Source organism: Convolutriloba macropyga, unplaced genomic scaffold (assembly GCF_964194025.1).
Source record: "Convolutriloba macropyga unplaced genomic scaffold, txConMacr16.3 SCAFFOLD_3359, whole genome shotgun sequence".
NCBI classification, from domain to species: Eukaryota; Metazoa; Xenacoelomorpha; order Acoela; family Convolutidae; genus Convolutriloba; species Convolutriloba macropyga.
This window is the reverse complement of record NW_027449501.1, coordinates 9,864-28,125: the sequence shown is the minus strand read 5'-3', so window position 1 is coordinate 28,125 and position 18,262 is coordinate 9,864. Positions and strand designations below refer to the sequence as shown.

Here is an 18,262-nt window from a genome sequence, read left to right as displayed (position 1 = left end):
CTGTTAAAGTCTAATGTTCGAAAAACAGATGTCAACAATCAAAAACGGAGGTAATAGCGCGAACAGAATGAAGTCAAAAGTCAATTCATGAACAAACTTGCTTTCTGCTAAAAAAAACCCGTAGAATCTCAATACTCCTCTTCGAGTCGTAAAAACCTGTATAATCTCAATACTCCTCTTCGATTCGTAAAAACCCATTTGAGTATATAGTTCCTCCCCCCACAAGTTGGTCGGGAGAATTATGAAATTCTGACGCAGTTATTATTAAATCTTGATCCAAGTGATAACGCGTGATGAAAAGAAACAATTTGTTTTTGGAACCAAAACATGATAATTGCTTCTCCTTTCATTGGGGTTTAGAACACTAACTCTTGTTATAATATGTCTCTTATCAAGGCTATCAAGCTTAGTTTCAGTGGGAATGAATTTTTGCTCTAATTTACTTTTGATGTGTAGGAATCTCTCTACGTTGATGTATTCGGAGTGGCTCATTGTGAGGAGTACAAACCAATTGCTATTACCCACACCCATGTCACTCGTCACTACAAACAGATTCAGAACGGACTGGGCAAACTTTCACCTGAGGTAATCCTGTTTTCTTTTAATCTTAGTTAAATTCATATATTTAGTTTTATTTTATTGAAGGGATCTTAATGTGATTTCCCAATTCACATCAATGATGTAAATGATGCAGTATACAGTAAAGTAAAGTAGTACACCATAACGGAATCTTACAAACCATATCAATTTCATTTATCTGAACTTTTTATGGACCATTAGGATTCGCATTATGTACAATTATAATTTGACTTTGGTCCTCCGGTTAAGTTGTGATCATAACTTAGAGCTTCAAATGATCCCTCGGTGACCCCAATGAGTATGGTACGACTCTCGTATTGTGGATCAGTTGGCTCAATGGAGAGCACAGGAAAGCAATTATTTAAGAAACGGTGGCGCCGTTAGCCACAGAGGTCCCAAACAATAATCTCATTTAAATAATGTGGAAGTCAAATAATCTTAGCGGGCAGTAGTTTCCCTAGCAGTAAAAAAGTTCATTTTAACTTCTCATTTCTTTGCCAGTGGTTTTCATTTTCTTGCGCTCCATTTTCAGCATCTCGCTCAACTACTGTCAACAAATAAAATCACTGCAAAATCTGGAGCACTTGACTGGTGCAACGAGTCAGACCGAATCGACCAATCAGACATTGAAGAATTGGAGCAGTTGAACAAATCTTTTGAGAGTTTGTTCAGCAAAGAAGTGGCCAAATTGGAGAAGTTTGTGACGTTAGAGAAAACCAAGTTTGATTTTGGAAGAGTCACTGCATTCAATGAACCCATGCAACAGGTACTTTGTCTCAAAAGAAAAGTTATAGAAAATAAGGCAAGTTCAATCTATTGTTTCTCCCACTCCGTTATAAACAAATTCTCATAAATGTAAAAGTCTCGAATTAAAATAGCATTTGTTCATTCCAGCGGATAGTTTTTGCTGTTTTGCCATCCAGAAACGTTGGCATTGATATCGCAACCGAAATCAAAAGCACAAAACCAACGCTATCAGCTCTTCTGTTTCGAATGGCACCAAACCAATTTTGTTTTCTGGTAAGAGGACTATGGAACAGAGTAAATTTTGCATACTTCTTGTGTCCAATCTTATTTTTTGAAAATTTTTTGAACTCTAATAGTCTAATTAGTTTTGAATTAGTTTTGCAAGTTTAGATCACTGGAAGCCTGTACGTACTATATAGATCATTTTTGGAATCGATTTCTCTATAGTTTCTGAACCTTGCATTTCTTTTGGAACTTTTCTTTTAATGTTCAGACGTTGAATATAACCAATGACACAAAAGCCAAAGTGACGTTGGCCTGGACTGCGAATGGGGGTGCATGCTCCAAGTCAGGGTTCTGGGTGGAACCACAGATCTGTGACATTCCCCCTCTCAAGGCCCAGTCCTTCCGAGTGTTCTTCAGTCCAGATGGATTCGACAAATTCTTTGGCACACAGCTGGAAGCTTTTGCGTTTTTCAAGGTAACACGCATGTTTTTTCTTCATTAGCGAGGATGTTGGATCGAGAGCATGAATCAAATATCCATTATGACAAAATTTTATATACAAAAATTATTTGAGACGTTGATAGAAGCAAATGTATCTAATCAAAAGTAAGATCTCAATTATTAACTCACAATAAAATCTAAAATATGGCTTAAAGATCTTGATGCTTCCTGGGTGATCAAAATGTTAGTTTTTGTAAATTTTTATCATTATGTTTTCAATTTTATTGAGAACTCTAACTGATTAGTCTAGCTGTTTGCCTGATTATCGATAAATGTGCTTTATAATTTACATGTCATTCGTAGCTAAGTTTGTTTAATTAAGTCCTCGATTTTTTTAAAAAAGAAAAAAAAGTGTATTGGTGATGCGCAGGTGATGAGACACCACGAGCTAATCTCCGACCCTAGATGTGTGACAGTGCCCAGGTGTGTGGTGATTGAGGCAATCGGACATACATTCAATTCCATCAAAGACACATTCAAGGCAGACATGGAGATCTCTAGCAGAAAGATTGTACGTTCACCGCGATATTTTCTGTTTGTGTTCCCAGTTGAGTATAAGTATGTTATTTGCAGCTTGCAAACCCACATTTTATATTAAAACATCTTGATTTGATTGACACATCTTCTCTAACAAAAGTCCGTCAACTTACTATAACAAATTGATATTGCCATTAAAGTGGAACTAGTAAATATGGTTGCGTATTTGCGGAACATTTTTCAAATAAGCGATACCAGGATGAAGTATTAAGAAAGGAGCCGATAAATTTTTAGTTACTGAAAACACTTACTGAAATGAAAAGAAAATTACTGAAATGAATGAAAGAATTGATTTATCCGGTCTCTCGTCAAACATGAAAATAACACAGAAGCTATACATAGTATATACGGAGACTCGAAAAGGACAGCGTAAGGGATTGTTCAATCCAAGGTGGTGTCTCCCGGACTGGATCTTAATGCAAGCCTAATGTACTTTATTTCTATTTTTTCTCTTTCACTTGTATTGTCATTCTGGGGACCTACTGTGCAAACTATAATATAGCATAGATTTCTATTCTTATCTACTGGTAGGGCATATGATTTGTTTTTTTTTTTGAAGAAATATTGATAGAGATATTGAAAAAACGGTCGTAATGGAAGTCATAATTATTTAATTTAAAAATTTCGATTCCAAAAGATGAGGGTTTACATTTGTGCGGATACTGATTACCTACTTCAAAAAGATTTGAGGTTTTCCTGCAACGTAAACCAAGAAAAAATTTTTAAGTTAAATAAAAATTTCGTTCGAATTTTTTTCCCAGTTTTTTTGCAAATTCAAAAAGATCAGAAAATCGCAATATCTTCAAAGTTAAAAGCGCTAGAGGCTTCAAACGTTCAACCGAGACTGGTTGTTTTTTCGGAATTAAGAATCAAAAAATATTTTTTTTACTATATCGCTAATTTGCCCTAAGTAAGAATCACTAATGGCATGGCAAATTTGTGTAATTTTTGAAAAGCCAAAAATTGATATTTTCAGGAGAAATTTTTTGGTTCATCAAAAGATTTCAAACTTTAGCGAATGGATAATTGTTTTTGCTTTTTGAATAGAGGCTGTTTTAGGAAGCCCAATGTTGACGACCTGGTTGAATTCTGGATAAGTGCATTTGGCGAACTTTGTTTGAGCAAGTTGTTGATCGACTCGATAGAAAACTTCCAAAAGATCGTAAATATACAGTTGATGAACGGTTACAAATTTTTCCTTTTAAAATTTCCTAACAGCTTTTGCAACGACTACGGTGCGAGTTTTTGAACTTCTTTGTAAAACAACTATTGTCTGAAGGCTTTATGGCTGCAACAACCGTACAGCAGCACACCATATAGCATGAAAGACGCCATGACTGTAATAGTAAGCAGGATGCTATTGCCTAATTGTAGTAGCTTTCGCACATAGCTACAATTCGCTGGCAAATTTGGCGGGATACAGTTACTTATTGCCGTTTTTATTGGTACCCTAGTTACATTTGTATCATAATAATAATAATAGATATATTAGTAGTAGTGTGTGTGACTGCCTATCCACAACTTGCTGGCGACCTTTCTGCATCTGCGCCATGATGAATGAAATGCGGTCCCCGGGTTAGGGGGACCAGGAGGGGCATCGTCAACATCAGTGGAAAGGGGCAAGGAAAGCGGATTATTCTGTGCAGTGTGGTCGTTTAGGTCTGATGGTATTAAGTCCAGCCATTTGGCTACCTCTCAGGTCCATGGTCTTCTTACTGCGGTTGAAAATGTGGTTTACGTCATGTGCTACATCACATTTCGGACAGCGGTTTTCAGCATTGTCACAGATCCTACTCAAGTAAGAGTTTAGCAGGGGACAGTATCCTGTTCTCAGTTGTGCTAATCGGATACGTGCAAATTGTGGCAGCGTTTGTTCTCCTTCTGCTTTTGGTTGGAAGTGTACCTAGTTGCTTACTGTCTTTGTTCAACTGAGTATGGACCGTGTGTCGATGGATACATTTTTGTTTTCTTTGCAATTTAATTGCTCTTTACTGTATGATTGTTGTTTCACATCGTCCCTATAAGTATCATTTAATGTCGGTCTCATGGGACGAAAACTAGTTGAAGAGGATGTTTTATGATCAGCACGATGGCTCTGGCAACTGCCGGCTAGGAATGCTCTGCTGACATTTCTGTGTGAGCTTTGACAGGCAGCATTCCACCCTCATTGTGAAAGTCATTGATGACGGACATTTTTACTTTTGTTGAGTTTGCAGGTAGTTCCAGTTTGTATTGCTGATTATGGATGGAGGCCCAAATGGGAGTTCCGTAGTTCTGGACACTTCGACGGATAGCTTTGTAGGTCACTGAGAGTGTCTCTTTTTTACAGCCCCAGTCACTACCAGCAATCTTTTTCATTATGTTATTGCGCTCATTATTGTGCTTCTAATTTCTCTTTGGTGCTTCTCACATGTTCTCCAAAATTGAGCCTTCTATCAAAGTTAACACCCAGTAGTTTGACTTTGGACTTGACTGGTTTTGGTGAATTGTTGATAGTGAGGCGTGGGTCAAACTTGGGGTCCTTGCTTCATGTTGTGAACACAGTTGCTCTTGATTTTTCAGCTGATAACTTAAGTTTTCCTGATTCTAGCCAGCCGTGTAAAGTATTTGGATATGAAGTCATCATATCACGTAATTTTTCAACCTCTGGTTGAGATGTAGTTAAAGTTATGTCATCAGCGTAAGACCAGATGTTTATATCTTTCTGGGGTGGAGGCAGCTTGCTCATTTAGATATTGAAGAGCATTGGCGATAATGCACCACTTTGGGGGACACCCTGTTTGACTTTGTTTGACACTCTGTCTCTACTTTGATATTTTATTGTTATATTCTACGTAAGAAAACCTATCATGTAAGTATGAAGCGACCCATCTTTAGTGCTATTCGGTAGTGGTGCCTCGATTATGTCTCTTAGTAGTAGACTGTCATCAACCGTGTCGAAAACGGTGGTGAGGTCTAAGGCTGCTAGTAGAGTGCGGCAGCAGGGTTTCTTTTGATCAAGGCCTTTTTGTTTTTTGTTGGTGACACTTTTGAGAGCTGTTGTTGTGGAATGCTCATTTCTAATGCCATGCTGATGTTCTTTTAGTGGATATCCTATAAAGTCACGTGGTAAAAGTTTTTCTGTTAGTTTGGCATTGGGGGAGAGGAGTGCAATTGCTGTGAAGCTTTTAGATTTGTCTATGGGTTTTCCCGGCTTGTGTAGGGGTATAACCCGGCCAACTTTCCAGAGGTTCCGGATTTTTGCACTGTTTTCAGAAACGGGGTTATTGCCTAGTAACATAAAGCTTTGTTGAATGTCTTCAGTTGTGTCTTCACTGCTGTTATGTTAGTTTAATCGGCATAAGCAAAAATTCAACTTCGGTGAACCATATTGTAAGATTGATGTATATTAGAATAAAAATAGACGAGCTATTGAACCTCATGGAACCTCATAATTAATGATTTGCAAACTTGATGAAATGCCATTTGCTTCAACACGCTGAATACGTCGCGTGAATTATGATCCGAACCATTTCAAACAGTTATCCCGGAGCCCGTGTCGTTCTGATTTATCAATTACGATTTTATGGATATGTGACGTGTGTGTGAATGAGGGAAGCGAACTGAGCACGTTACAATATACAAATTGGGAGCACAAGGAATAACGTCAATGTTGAAGACTATATTCGAATATTAATCTAAAACAGAAAAAATTTATATATTTGTACAATGGGTCAAAAAGAAGGAACGTCGACATTTGATCCAGATTTATGCTTTGTTGCCATCATACTTGTAATGTCATGATCTTTTAAAGATTGCGAATAGCAGTTTGTTTATCTAATTTGTTCTGATTTTGAATAAATATGGTCTGACGTTTAGTCAGTGAGCCGCATTTACTTTCGTTTTGCATACTTTTGACCCAGAAAAATATAGGCATAATTTTGCTCTGGTCATAATTTTGTTGTGTTTTGGTTTTACTCAGATCAATTTTATTTTGGTTCTTATACAAATCATAAGTTGAAATGACGGCTGCATGAGATGTCATTTTATTGTTAACTGACAAATTTTTTCTTTTAAAAAATTTTCGTTATTTAACTTCAGGCGAGCAGTGTGACTATTATTTAGCTGCACCCTCTTGAAAATTTAAATAATTTATGCGACGAATTTTGTCTAGTTTTTATATACTGCTCTACGAGCTTTCAGTTCTTTGTTGCAGTTAATCGAAAGAGGCTGGCATTTATACTTTAAACAATTCCTAGATATGCTTCAACAATAATTGTTTATGAAGTGTTCGACAAGGTGTCTTTTTTCTGACCAATGGAAATATAAACTAATTCTGCCCAATCGAAATATGAAATTTTACGGACCAGTCGAAATATGAACTTTGTCCGACTAATCGAAACATTTTGAACTCTTTTGATTGTTTTCATTTTAGAAGTTTTGCTTTTTGGTTTATGGCATGTAGGTCAACAACTAAACAATATTTCAATCTGTTTTCTGAATAATCGCGTATAATACTTTCTATAGTGAGCGAATGAGTTTTGCAAAGTTTTAAACAGTTTTGTGATTTTTATCTCCCAGTTTTGATTTCAATTAAAGTATTTGGTAGCCTTTTTGATATTGTTTTACAGGATCTTGTTCATTCGGTATAATTAATTATTCAAAATAGTATTAAATTTTGGATTTTCTGTAAATTTTCTTAATACTTTTTCCCTTAATAATCGTCTTTTTTTCGAATATTACAAATTATTTTCAAAACAGAGAAGTTTCTGTCTAACTCCATGTAATCATAAGGAAAGTTTTTTATTATAAGAAAGATGCAAAGCGGTGTTCTGATTGTAGTACATTTTCTCAACCATAAACTATGAGCGCTTGCGATTGATGAGAAGAGGGCCCAAAACTAACCAACTGGTGAAAAAACTCTCAAAAGTTCCCATTCTCACGTGTTCTCTTTTGATAACTTTCTTAGACCTCTTATTGACTGATCTGCTCATATTTTGGGTGGAGAAAATTTTTTCTTGCGTTTCGAATGTGTAATTTATATGACTGCGCATTGAAATGTCATGTTTATAACTTACCTCATAAATTACATCCTCATTGCTTCAAAATATAGTTTATCATTTCAGATTATTCCTCCTTGCGTGTCTTCGCACCCCAGCTATCAAACCTTCTACATAGTTAACAAGGGAGATACCTCTTTGACCTTCAACTTTGACCCAGACACCAAAGGACACTTCCACGTGTGGCCACAGTCAGCCCTGGTACTACCGCATGCTGTCCAGATATGTGTGATCAGATTCAGTGGTGATGATTGCCAGAAATATTCGACCAACATCCAGTGTCATGTCAACCATAATGCCAAATACCTCAAGACATTCAACATATCTGCTTTTGTGGACTCTCCTCAATTACTGATGGACTGCAATGTTAGTTGATGAAACACACTTTGATAGGTTCAAACTAGGTAATGGTCGAAAGTTTCTTGAGGTTGATTTATTGTTCCACCTCTTCAAACTTATTTGGGGGCTTGGAAGTTTACCAACCCTTCTTTCATATTTGGTCAATTTTAGCCGATGGATATCTTTTGCGGTGAGATACAAAAGTGGTATCATTGGAAAACCCTTGAAAACTGAATTGACTATTGAAGAGATGATTTCAATTTTTTTTTTAAATGTTTGAGCTTGAAATTTGAGGTTTAAATTTTAGGTTTATAATTTTTAATATTCAGGTTCAAAGTTCTGAAAATTTTGAGGTTACACCTTTACACAAAACGCAGTAACAAAATAGACAAAGTTGAGATATATGTGGCAGAAATCAGAAAAATGCAAATGGAGACCAGATTTAAAAAATCACTCAAAGCTTTCATTAAGAGATTGTGTTGATATAGATTAGCTTAAATTGAAGCCGATGAATGGATGAAACTATGCTGTCTCATGAAGCCAATAAAACCTGTTAGTTTTGATACCAAGGGACCAGACAGAAAATATTTTTTCGATAAATTTATCTCTTAAACTAATAATTAGATACATTTATGCCGCTTTGAAAAATGATAACAACTGTCTACAATGAATTTAAGTGACTGGAGTACAAAAAACGGCCGAGACTCAAAAGTTCCTCAATACTTTATGACAACACGAATCGTCACAGTCAATCTATAGCTATCAATGGAAACCTCTAAATAGATTCAATTATGCTTCATTGGAACACCGATAAGTTCTGTCCTTATTGAGAGGAAGCAGTATCAAAAAGAACTACAAAACAGGCAAATTACAGAAGTTCATTAAATTTTTCTGTAATCATTTTGTGCCAACATTATAAAAACCATCGGTTTCCAATAGAGGGTTTCAAACCATAGTAAATATGCATCATTAAAAGACACGCTTTGTCTTTGAATAATAGCCATGATCATAAAAGTAAAATAAGAAGTCAAATTGTTGCATGTGGAAAAATTCAAAAGTTTTTTGTTCTGAGAATTTTTTGAGATAACAGAGGAGTCGATGATTTTTTACTAGCGGGATTGCGATACAGAAGCCTGCTCCGGCTTATAATTGTTCATAAGTCCTTTTTGCTTTTGGTCCTCTTATTTGATTGTTTGAATTTGCTATGGCTCTTTTTACTTTATTTGATGTTGCCGTGAACATATATTTGGTGTGGAAAAATAGCAGGCGTTTAAAATAGCAGTCAGTTTAACCTTGCTCGGTTAGAGCTGAGAGATCCAAAAATTAGCCTGTTTTCCCTGTGCTCGGATAGAGCTGAAGGTTTTTCCTAAAATCCTTTTAAAACAGGTGCTCGGATGGAGCTGAAAATGGTAAAGCTTCTGTCAAAATTTTCCTTAAAAACAGTGCTCCGTTAAAAGCTGATTTCATCAAACCAACTGCTGCATTTCAAAGAGCCTGAAAAGAGTGGAAGCTTCTACAGTTGTTTAATTAAGTGCTGTTTACAAATAATTTTACAATGACTATAGACTACTCGATGCAGTCTTGGGTAGAGCAAATGCTGCGCAAATTGTGCACTAATAATGTTGAGGAATCGGAGAAGATCAATTGCTTCTCCTGAGGCGTTGAAGCTCACAAATCATGTGTCGGCATAACAGCCACAATCCTTGGAAGTCTGGCTTGGAAGTCTTGCGCGTCATGTGGACCATGATCATTAGAAGTTATACTACTTTCGATCAATGACATGAGAGCTGAATCGGAAAAACTGGAAGCAATTCCTGCACACATCGAAACACTACAGGCTCAAGATGATCATATGAAGTCGGTCGCACAAGCTGCAACAAATTCGAAATCCTATGCAGAAGTTGCCAGGCCCAATTTCCATTTATAAGTCGAAAGTCGCAACGCGCTGCTAGCGTAGGAAGCAACCGCAGCAAGAGACCACTTACAGCTAATAATGAAGAATATGAAAGCAAAGTTTTCATAAAAGCCATGGAAAGATATAGAAAGCTTTAACAAACGTGTAATAAAGAATTCAAATTCTTTCATGAGAGCTGAAGAAAGCGCCAAGAGAGAACACGTCTACTTGGAGACTTACGCCTAACTGCACTCATGCCGAGATTATATCATGGTGCGAAAAAGATGTAGCTAAGTTCAACATATACGTGAGATCACCAAGAATGAGCATAGAAAATTGAAGAATTTTCGCGTTGTTTTTGCGCCAGCAACGACAAATGACGTGGATAATGGTAATTTCTGGCCGCAAAATATGATCCATAACCGATAGTTTTTTAAATGATGTTGCTAGAGAATGGTTGAAATCATTAAACAAAATGCGAACACCTGACTAACAACAAATAGCTCATTAACTGCGCCCTGCAAAATACGCGATCTCTGTGTAACAAAATTGTATAACATTCTGATATTGGTTAATGATCATTACTTTTTCTTTGTCACTGAATCCTTGAGTTCTTCTGCAGTTGATGAAAACTGTCCAATCTCTCAATGTTATGCCTCATCTGAACTTTCTTTGCTTAAAAACTCTCCAAGAAATTACTCCAGCGGTGGTGGTCTCGCCTGGCCATAATTTACCAAGAATTCATCAATCTTCGAGTAATTGAACATCATTGCTGCTGTGATTTTGATTTAGCAGTGCCTCAAATAAATTCAAGTCAGCCTAGGACTATCATACGCTTATATCGTCAACCGTTCTCAAGCGCCAAATTGTTCTGAAATGTTTACTTGATGTTGTTGGTCCAGATACATTCGATTTTGTTTGCTTGGATGATCGTTTTTCGAAGAATCAGTTTTAATACAGCACGTTCATGAGCCTACTCTCTTGGCTTGTAACATTCTTCACATGGTAGCATCAAACAACAACAGTGTTAGCGACGTAGAAGTGCTTGCTTACTGAGTATCTGACTAAAAGATTGTCAATTTCAAGTTGCCCCCTGATCCCAGTGGCGACAAAAGTTAATACATTGAGACTGATTTGTAAAAAAAAACTGCAACGAGTTTGAGTATCTCCTTCAGGTGTCGCTTGACTTTAACATGAACCTAGGTGACCCAAGTGACGCTGCTGAATTCTTGATTGAAAAACTTGATTGAATTGAAGAATACCTTCCCATTGAGCATCGCAACCAAAAAATCAGCAACTGCACCTTTTTCACCAAGAAATGGAAAAAATTAAAAGATGTCGCAGGACAGCTGAGAAAATCTATAGATCTCATCCAACTGCTGACCGCAAACTTGTTCGACGACAGCCTAGCCAGATGCAAAAATGTTTTTTGTCCAGAAAAAGACAGTGTATTTTCAACAAAGGGTTAAAAGAAACCGGGTTTGCCAATGACTTTGTGTAACAGTCAGAAAATTGTGAGACTTTGTGTAACAGTCAGACTTTGTGTAACAGTCAGAACAAGTTTGCTAATTATTTTGAAGAACCAGAACAAGATAAAGGGCGATCTCTCAGGAGCCTGTCAAAATACTGAAAACAGCTATAACGAGGAGGAATTTTTAGCCCCTAATGCTCATTTTACGAAAGTTAACAACATGTCAATATAACGCCTAGTGTCCGAAATGAATAACAGCTCAAGTTTGCTGGAACCAATTGCCAAGACTCACGCCAAGAAATTTTATGATAAATAGTCCCCTTTTTCTCCTAAATCTGTTGGATCTATTGTTTGATCAGTGTAAATTTCTGGAAGTGTTCGAGACTATTGTGAGACCTAATAGTAAGAAATCTGATCTTTATCACGAGGACCCCAAAAGCTATCAGTTGATAGCGAACACAATGTTCGTCTCTAATCTTAGCTGCTGAACAAACATGTTTTTTGATGATAAGCAATCAGATTATAGGGCACATCAATCAGCTGAAAAAAAATGATCTGCTATCGCTCGACATATATGAATCTGTTGTCATGCCTGATGTCGATGTTTCTGCAGAGTGTGACACAATTGACTATGAAATGTTGTCACAGCACTTGAAAAACCGACTTAAAAATCATGGAGAGTGGTTGCAAAGGATTAAGTCCTATATAACAAATCGATATCAAAAAGTCGTAATTGGAATTTCCAAATCTAATAACCGAAAGGTGGAACATGAAGTTCCGCAAGGGTTAATCCTCGGCCCATTGATTATTTTCACTCTGCATATTACGCCGGTTGCAGATCTTATCATAAAAATGAATCTTAACTATCAAATATATTCGGACGAAACATTCATATACACCAGTTTTAAAATCCGCAACAAAACTTTGTTCCTAAGGTGCTAAATTAACACTAAACGAGTTGTTGAAGCAATCTTTTCCTGAAAATGATTTCAAACAAGACTGAAGGTCTTTTTTTAAAGAGCAAGAAAAATAGGCGCCAATTTGAGAGAATATAAATCGGCGGTGTGCTAGTTGCGCCTGTATAAAATATGTCTCTTGGAGTGATGTTTGATCAAAATATTTTTTCATGTCAGCTCAGGTAAATTGAATCACCAGCAGCTGTTTTTTGAGCTAAGGAAACTCTACAGCATTAAAAAGTATCTCTCGTCTCGCAACAAGAAAGAACTGATAATTAGCACCGTATTCTCTAGAATAGACTTCTGCAATTCTCTTCTAATTGAAATCAACAAAATAGAAATATATAAGCTTCAAAGAGCACAAAATGCTGCCTACAGATACATCCTTGGGGGGCAAGTTTGATTCCTCCAAGAGGATCGCTTCAATTTGCACCGGCTACCTATCCATGAGCGAATTCAGTTCAAAGTTCTAAAGCTCATTCACACAGCCCTGCAGTCTGCTATAATTCCGAAGTAATTGAGTGAACCAGTGTAGCTTCAATCGTGAATTGATTGGAAAAGAGAAGAGAGTCACTCATGTTTAAACTCAATGTTCACACACCATTGTGCCCTTATGGTTCAAAGTCCTTTTCTGTTTGTGGTAGAATATTATGAAATCAACTTCCTGACAATTTGAGAAAGAAAACTAACTTTCAAACGTTGAAATTAGATCTGAAACCAGCTTGTTTCGAACAGCCTTCCACTGTTGCCTGCTTGTAGTTGAAAGTATGAATACTGTGGATCTTCAATTTTGACTGTTCTACAAATTGTTCACAATCTCTTCTGAATACGTCAATATCCGCACTTGAAGGACGTAGAACGGTTGAAAGAAAACAATGAGCAAGAAAATCGAACCTTTGTCTCAAACTGTTCTTCGAAGTCTAGTTTTCTATTTTTAAAAACGAGAATGCAACAAATATGCAGATTTATGTTGGTTTAACTTCTTCAACTATTTTATGACACGTGCTCGATAACTTGGGGTGCGTATCGTACCGGAAATGGAGGGGCACCAGCAGAAATTATCCAGATTATAGAAGAAAATTGGCCTGAAAGTTGCAAAAGATATGTTAGAATAAAGGGATAATTGCCTAATGCTCTACTCTCATCGTTTCCATCTCAAATACATACAATCGTTTACAATTTTGACAATAATGTACAACTTTTTGGCTAACAGACAGCATCATGTCATTGAAAGATAACGGACGTCGGGTACAGTTTTTGTTCTGACCCCACTTTTAGTGGGGGGGGGGGGGGGGGGGGGAGGAACTATATACTCAACTGGGTTTTTTTGTTCAGTCAATTTTGGCCGATCGATATATTCATCGTAGAGAGTTGTGAGTGGTTGAAAGTAGACACCTTAAAACTGCAGTCCTATTCATCGCAAGCTTGAAGAGAGAGCTAGTTGCACTCCCGCTGGTTTTAAGAGTCCTCAGAAATCATAATTCTGCCGGATTTTTTCAAATTTAATCACGATAATTAAACGAAATGCATTATTTATTTTTGATATACTGAAAAATTTTATTTAAAAATTGATCTATTTCGCGACCATTTGAACAATTGAATGTCTTCTGAGTCGCGCAGCAATATCAGGGCTGTTATTGATCTCACCATGGATCCATACGGTAAAAAAATTTTAGATTTTAATGGGGCGGGGCCTTAAAAAAAATTCCGCCTATAGTTTCTTACTCATACTGCTGACAAGAATTTCAAACAAGGGCTCTTTTATCGGCAGATACTATTTACAAAAAATGACTATTTACTAACGACCATATTTTACGGTCTCTGAGTAAAGCTCGTGTTTTTTATGGCTCTGACCAATTGCTTTCGTAAAGTTTTGTGGATTTCTTATGTTTTGCATTCGATGACATAATCACCCGAATCAGTGATCGGAATGGCTGATTAGGAGGTATATTTGAAGCAGACAATGCTTTCAGTTGGTACCTAATGTCTCTTATAACTTTGAATTCATTTGTTTTAAGAAAATGTAAGCTAATTTCTGAACTTTGCCACCTTTTTCTCTTATTTCTCTCAGCTTCGGTGTAGTCTTAATAAAAACAAGCGAAGACCCATTTCCTATTAGTCAATAAATTAATGTCTGTAACGGTTTTATAATTAACTAATGGATTCTTGGTTTTGACACTACGAGTTTCAATTTTTTTTTTAGTTTAATTGCAGATTTTTTTAGTTCATTTTGTTTCGTTGTCGAATTATCACATTATTGACAGATCCAGTTGAAGATAAGTATAGTTCGGAAAATGAATGGGGTTAAAAAAGGCGTTATCGACTATGTTAATTGTTTTTATTGAAAAGTTTGCGCTTTTGGGCTGAGACACTGTTCTCATGCAAAATTTAGTGATTTTTCTGCGTAAATTTGTCTTTCTTTTGGTTGTTATACGGCATATACCTGATAATGATTGCTCTCAATTATTTCCCCAGGACATTTAACAACCTATTTTAACCTTTCAGTATATAGCTAATTCTTTTAGTAACTTTTAAGCTAACTTTAAAAAAAGACTTTCAACTGTTTCCTTTCTGCTTTGATTTTTGTCACAATGTAACTCAGTCTCACTAATAAGAAGTCTCAATTACTTTTGTTGACTCAAACATTATTTTTGCGGTCGGTTATATGTTTTCACAGATTGCTTGGGCCATTTAGTTTCATAAGAAATTTTCGAGATTTGTCTACTGTTCACTTTTTTTTGTTTTTTGTTGTCATTTCTATGTAGTCCTTTTATACGGAAAACCCCATTGATTTTCAGATGAGAACCAAGTGATGTTTTACAGCTCTTGCAGATAACATCTTATAACTGTAGTACCTTGAACACTGTGGCTTAATATTGTTTGTGAAGTTTTGGCTTCTGCCTGTTTTTGTTATTTTGTCGTCTCGTGACTTAGTCTCATTAATGACAGGCCCAATTGGCTTTTTGATGTATTGCATCTTGATTAACCTCTTTTTGTTGAAATCTAATGTCTGTTTTGACATTTGAAAAAAAAATGTTTTTCAAACATTTGAAAATTATTTGCATTTTTGAGCTTCGGCATTTTTTTAAATTTTTTTTTGGTCGATTTACAGCTTAGCCTCTGTAAAGACAGATCACAACCCGTTTCTAGTGTGCTATAATTAATGGTTTTAAAAAATAATGGTTTTAGTGCCAACCAATTGTTTCTCGGCTTTGTTACTAGTGTTACTACAAAATTTTATATCATAATTGAGAATTTTATATATTTGTACATTTTAAAGGACTTTTGTTTTCTTTTAAAATTATAACGCTAATGGTAGGTCCCATTGGTTTTGAAATATTGCGAAAATGAAAATTTTCATTGCTCTTAGTAACAAGTTTATGGTTTCAATCGTTTCAACGGTTTCACTGCCATTTCGTGCAAAGCTTGGTTTTGCCGGTTTTTGTCCTTCTTTTTGTAGTCGTATGGCGTACACTTGATAATGACAGGTCTTAATTGCTTCATATGCAGATATAAGTGAAATTTTGAGTGATTTCATTTATTATCTAATGATAATAAACATTTTTGAAATCAATTGTTTTCAAAAATAGAAACGTATTTCTGATCTTCGCACCTTTTTGCTCTGTTTGTCGACGTGTTACCCAGTCGCATTGAGAACAGTTCCCATATCTTTTCTATAGAAGTAAAGGTTATTTTTTGTTTAGGTTTCATATGATGCAAGGTTGATTTTGTTATATTTTTTAAAAAAATGTAGACATCGAGTTTTGGTCGTAATTAATAATTGTTATTTAATTTTTATTATAGTCTTTTCCATTAGTCCTATGAACAACAAGTTTTGTCGGCCATCTAGCGTGGCCTTATTGTATTGCATTATGGTTTATTGAGCGATATGTATGTTTTTGAAACTTTGCTATCTGTTCATCAGTTGGTAACCAATTAAGTCAAGAATGTGGATGAGCGGGGTCGGAACATTATGTGCGTACGCACATTACCGAGCCTCCTTGTTGGGCTTCACTCATTGGGTGGTTTTAGGCTATGGTTTACATGAAGCCGACAAGTCCCGGTGAGATTGTGCAGAAGAGATACGCATTCAGAAACAACTCGAGACTTCCACTTAGGTATGTGTGTCTCTTTCTATTGACGTCATGAACTGAGATGTGTGCAGTTGTTGTGAATCGATGGAATTGACCTTCGCTTTAGGAACGGCCAGAGCCGCAAAAATTCCTGTTTCTATTCTTTGTCTCTTCTGTCATACTAACTCGTTCATCGCAATTCTTTAACAACACTAAAAAATCACGCATTATTTGGCAAAATATGGAGATTCTGAAAAATTAAAAAGTCTATTCAGATCTCAATCAAACTTAAGGAACATTATGTACTTATCATTTGAGTTTTTAAGCGTTGTTCTCATGTAATACCTATCTATTTTCAGCAATTGTATTTTTCATCGTTTGACATGGCAAAGCTGTGTTCTGTCCTATTATCGCACCGCCTTTAAAATGTATCCCCATAATATTAAATCACAAGAGCAATTATTATATGAGCTAGCTTTAGAGTCAAATCTCGGATCTTTTCCGTTTGTGCCCCCCGCTTAGTGGGCGCATATTATTTGCACCCCCCAGAAGCACGTGCCATATTTTTAAATGATGATTTACTATGTAATGGCACGTGCTCTAACTGGGGGGGCGCATAAAGTACTGGGGGGGGGGGGGGGCACAAACGGAAAAGATCCCCGATCTCACTTAACTGAGTGTGTAAGGAAAAATACGCAACTATGAGGACATGGGTGGTTTTGTAATAGGGTATGAAATTTAAAAGTTTAAGGTTCGAATGGCGCATAAACAAGGAGGACCAGGACTTGCTAGCTGTGCAGCCGGAGAGTGGGACAATAGAGCCCAATGAGATTCAGTCACATGAGATATCACTCAAGACTCAGCTCAACAAAATGTCACATTACAAACCACTCGTCAAAGTCACGTCCCCATTGACAAAGTTTGTTTCTATAATCTATCTTAACGTAACACAAAAAATCAATTGACAATTAACTTGGTTATCATGATTTTAGTCATCAACACAACAGATTAGCAGTTTGATTAATCTAATATCAGCAGTCCGTTTCTTTTCTTCACAACAAGAAGTAGGCCTCTATTACAATAAGCTTTTGTTCTCCCCACTTAGGTCAGGTAAGAGCGAAAACTTGTGATTGGAGGCATTAACATAGCTAGAGGTCTTTTTTTCTGGATACATACTGTTGTTTTTCGGTTGATGACCTTTTCGAATTGAGCACATTTTAAGTTGCTCGCGCAAGCACCATCGTCAATTTGATTTTAGTTTGATGCCCCCACTCATTGGGTGACAAAAACATCAGAGCGCTAATAATTGGCGTTCTATTTTTAACTACTACCAAGAATCGTGATAAAGTTGAACTACTGATTTACGGAAAGAATGAGTATTTAGATCCACGTTAGTTGTCCTCCGGAAACCAGACAGTCCTCAGAGGATTGATAGTCTTGCAGTAATTGCTGTAAACTATGTGAATTCTTCATACTGGGTTGTTTTGTTATTGTAGAGTTCACAAGTCATACAAGGTGCAAGTGATTTGTGAGACAATGAGGGGAAACCTTGAGTCGAAGGAGTCTGTTGTTGACTTTGGAGAAGTAATCTGTGGCAATAGACAGACCAAGAGCTTCACAATATTCAACGCCTCAAATGTCAATGTCAACTTCAAATTAGCTTACACGCAGAAGGTGGATGGCGCATACTCGGACGAGGAAGTCCTTACAGACAAACCAGGCTAGTATGCTGTTCATGTTCTTTGGATGGAGTCTCACATACCAAGACTATTTTCATTGAACATTTAAATTTATGAGTTTCCCCAATTGGATTAACATATCGATCATAATTTATACGCTGAATAGACAAAACAATCCCAGACAAAATAGTCCCAAGAAAGTAGACAAAACAATCCCAGACA

At 36.5% G+C, this 18,262-nt stretch overlaps 1 protein-coding gene across 1 annotated transcript; it reads left to right on the top strand.

Moving 5' to 3' along the window:
* Positions 1 to 456: 456 nt before the first annotated feature.
* On the top strand, positions 457 to 18,101 carry LOC142355081 (cilia- and flagella-associated protein 65-like; the record flags this gene model as incomplete). The annotated part of the gene is made up of 8 exons (XM_075407361.1): positions 457 to 585; positions 1,112 to 1,345; positions 1,820 to 2,026; positions 2,423 to 2,563; positions 7,695 to 7,994; positions 16,321 to 16,406; positions 17,113 to 17,280; positions 17,858 to 18,101. Coding segments are annotated over 8 exons (1,494 nt in total), but the record flags the coding sequence as incomplete, so codon positions are not given.
* Between the last annotated feature and the right edge of the window lie 161 nt (positions 18,102 to 18,262).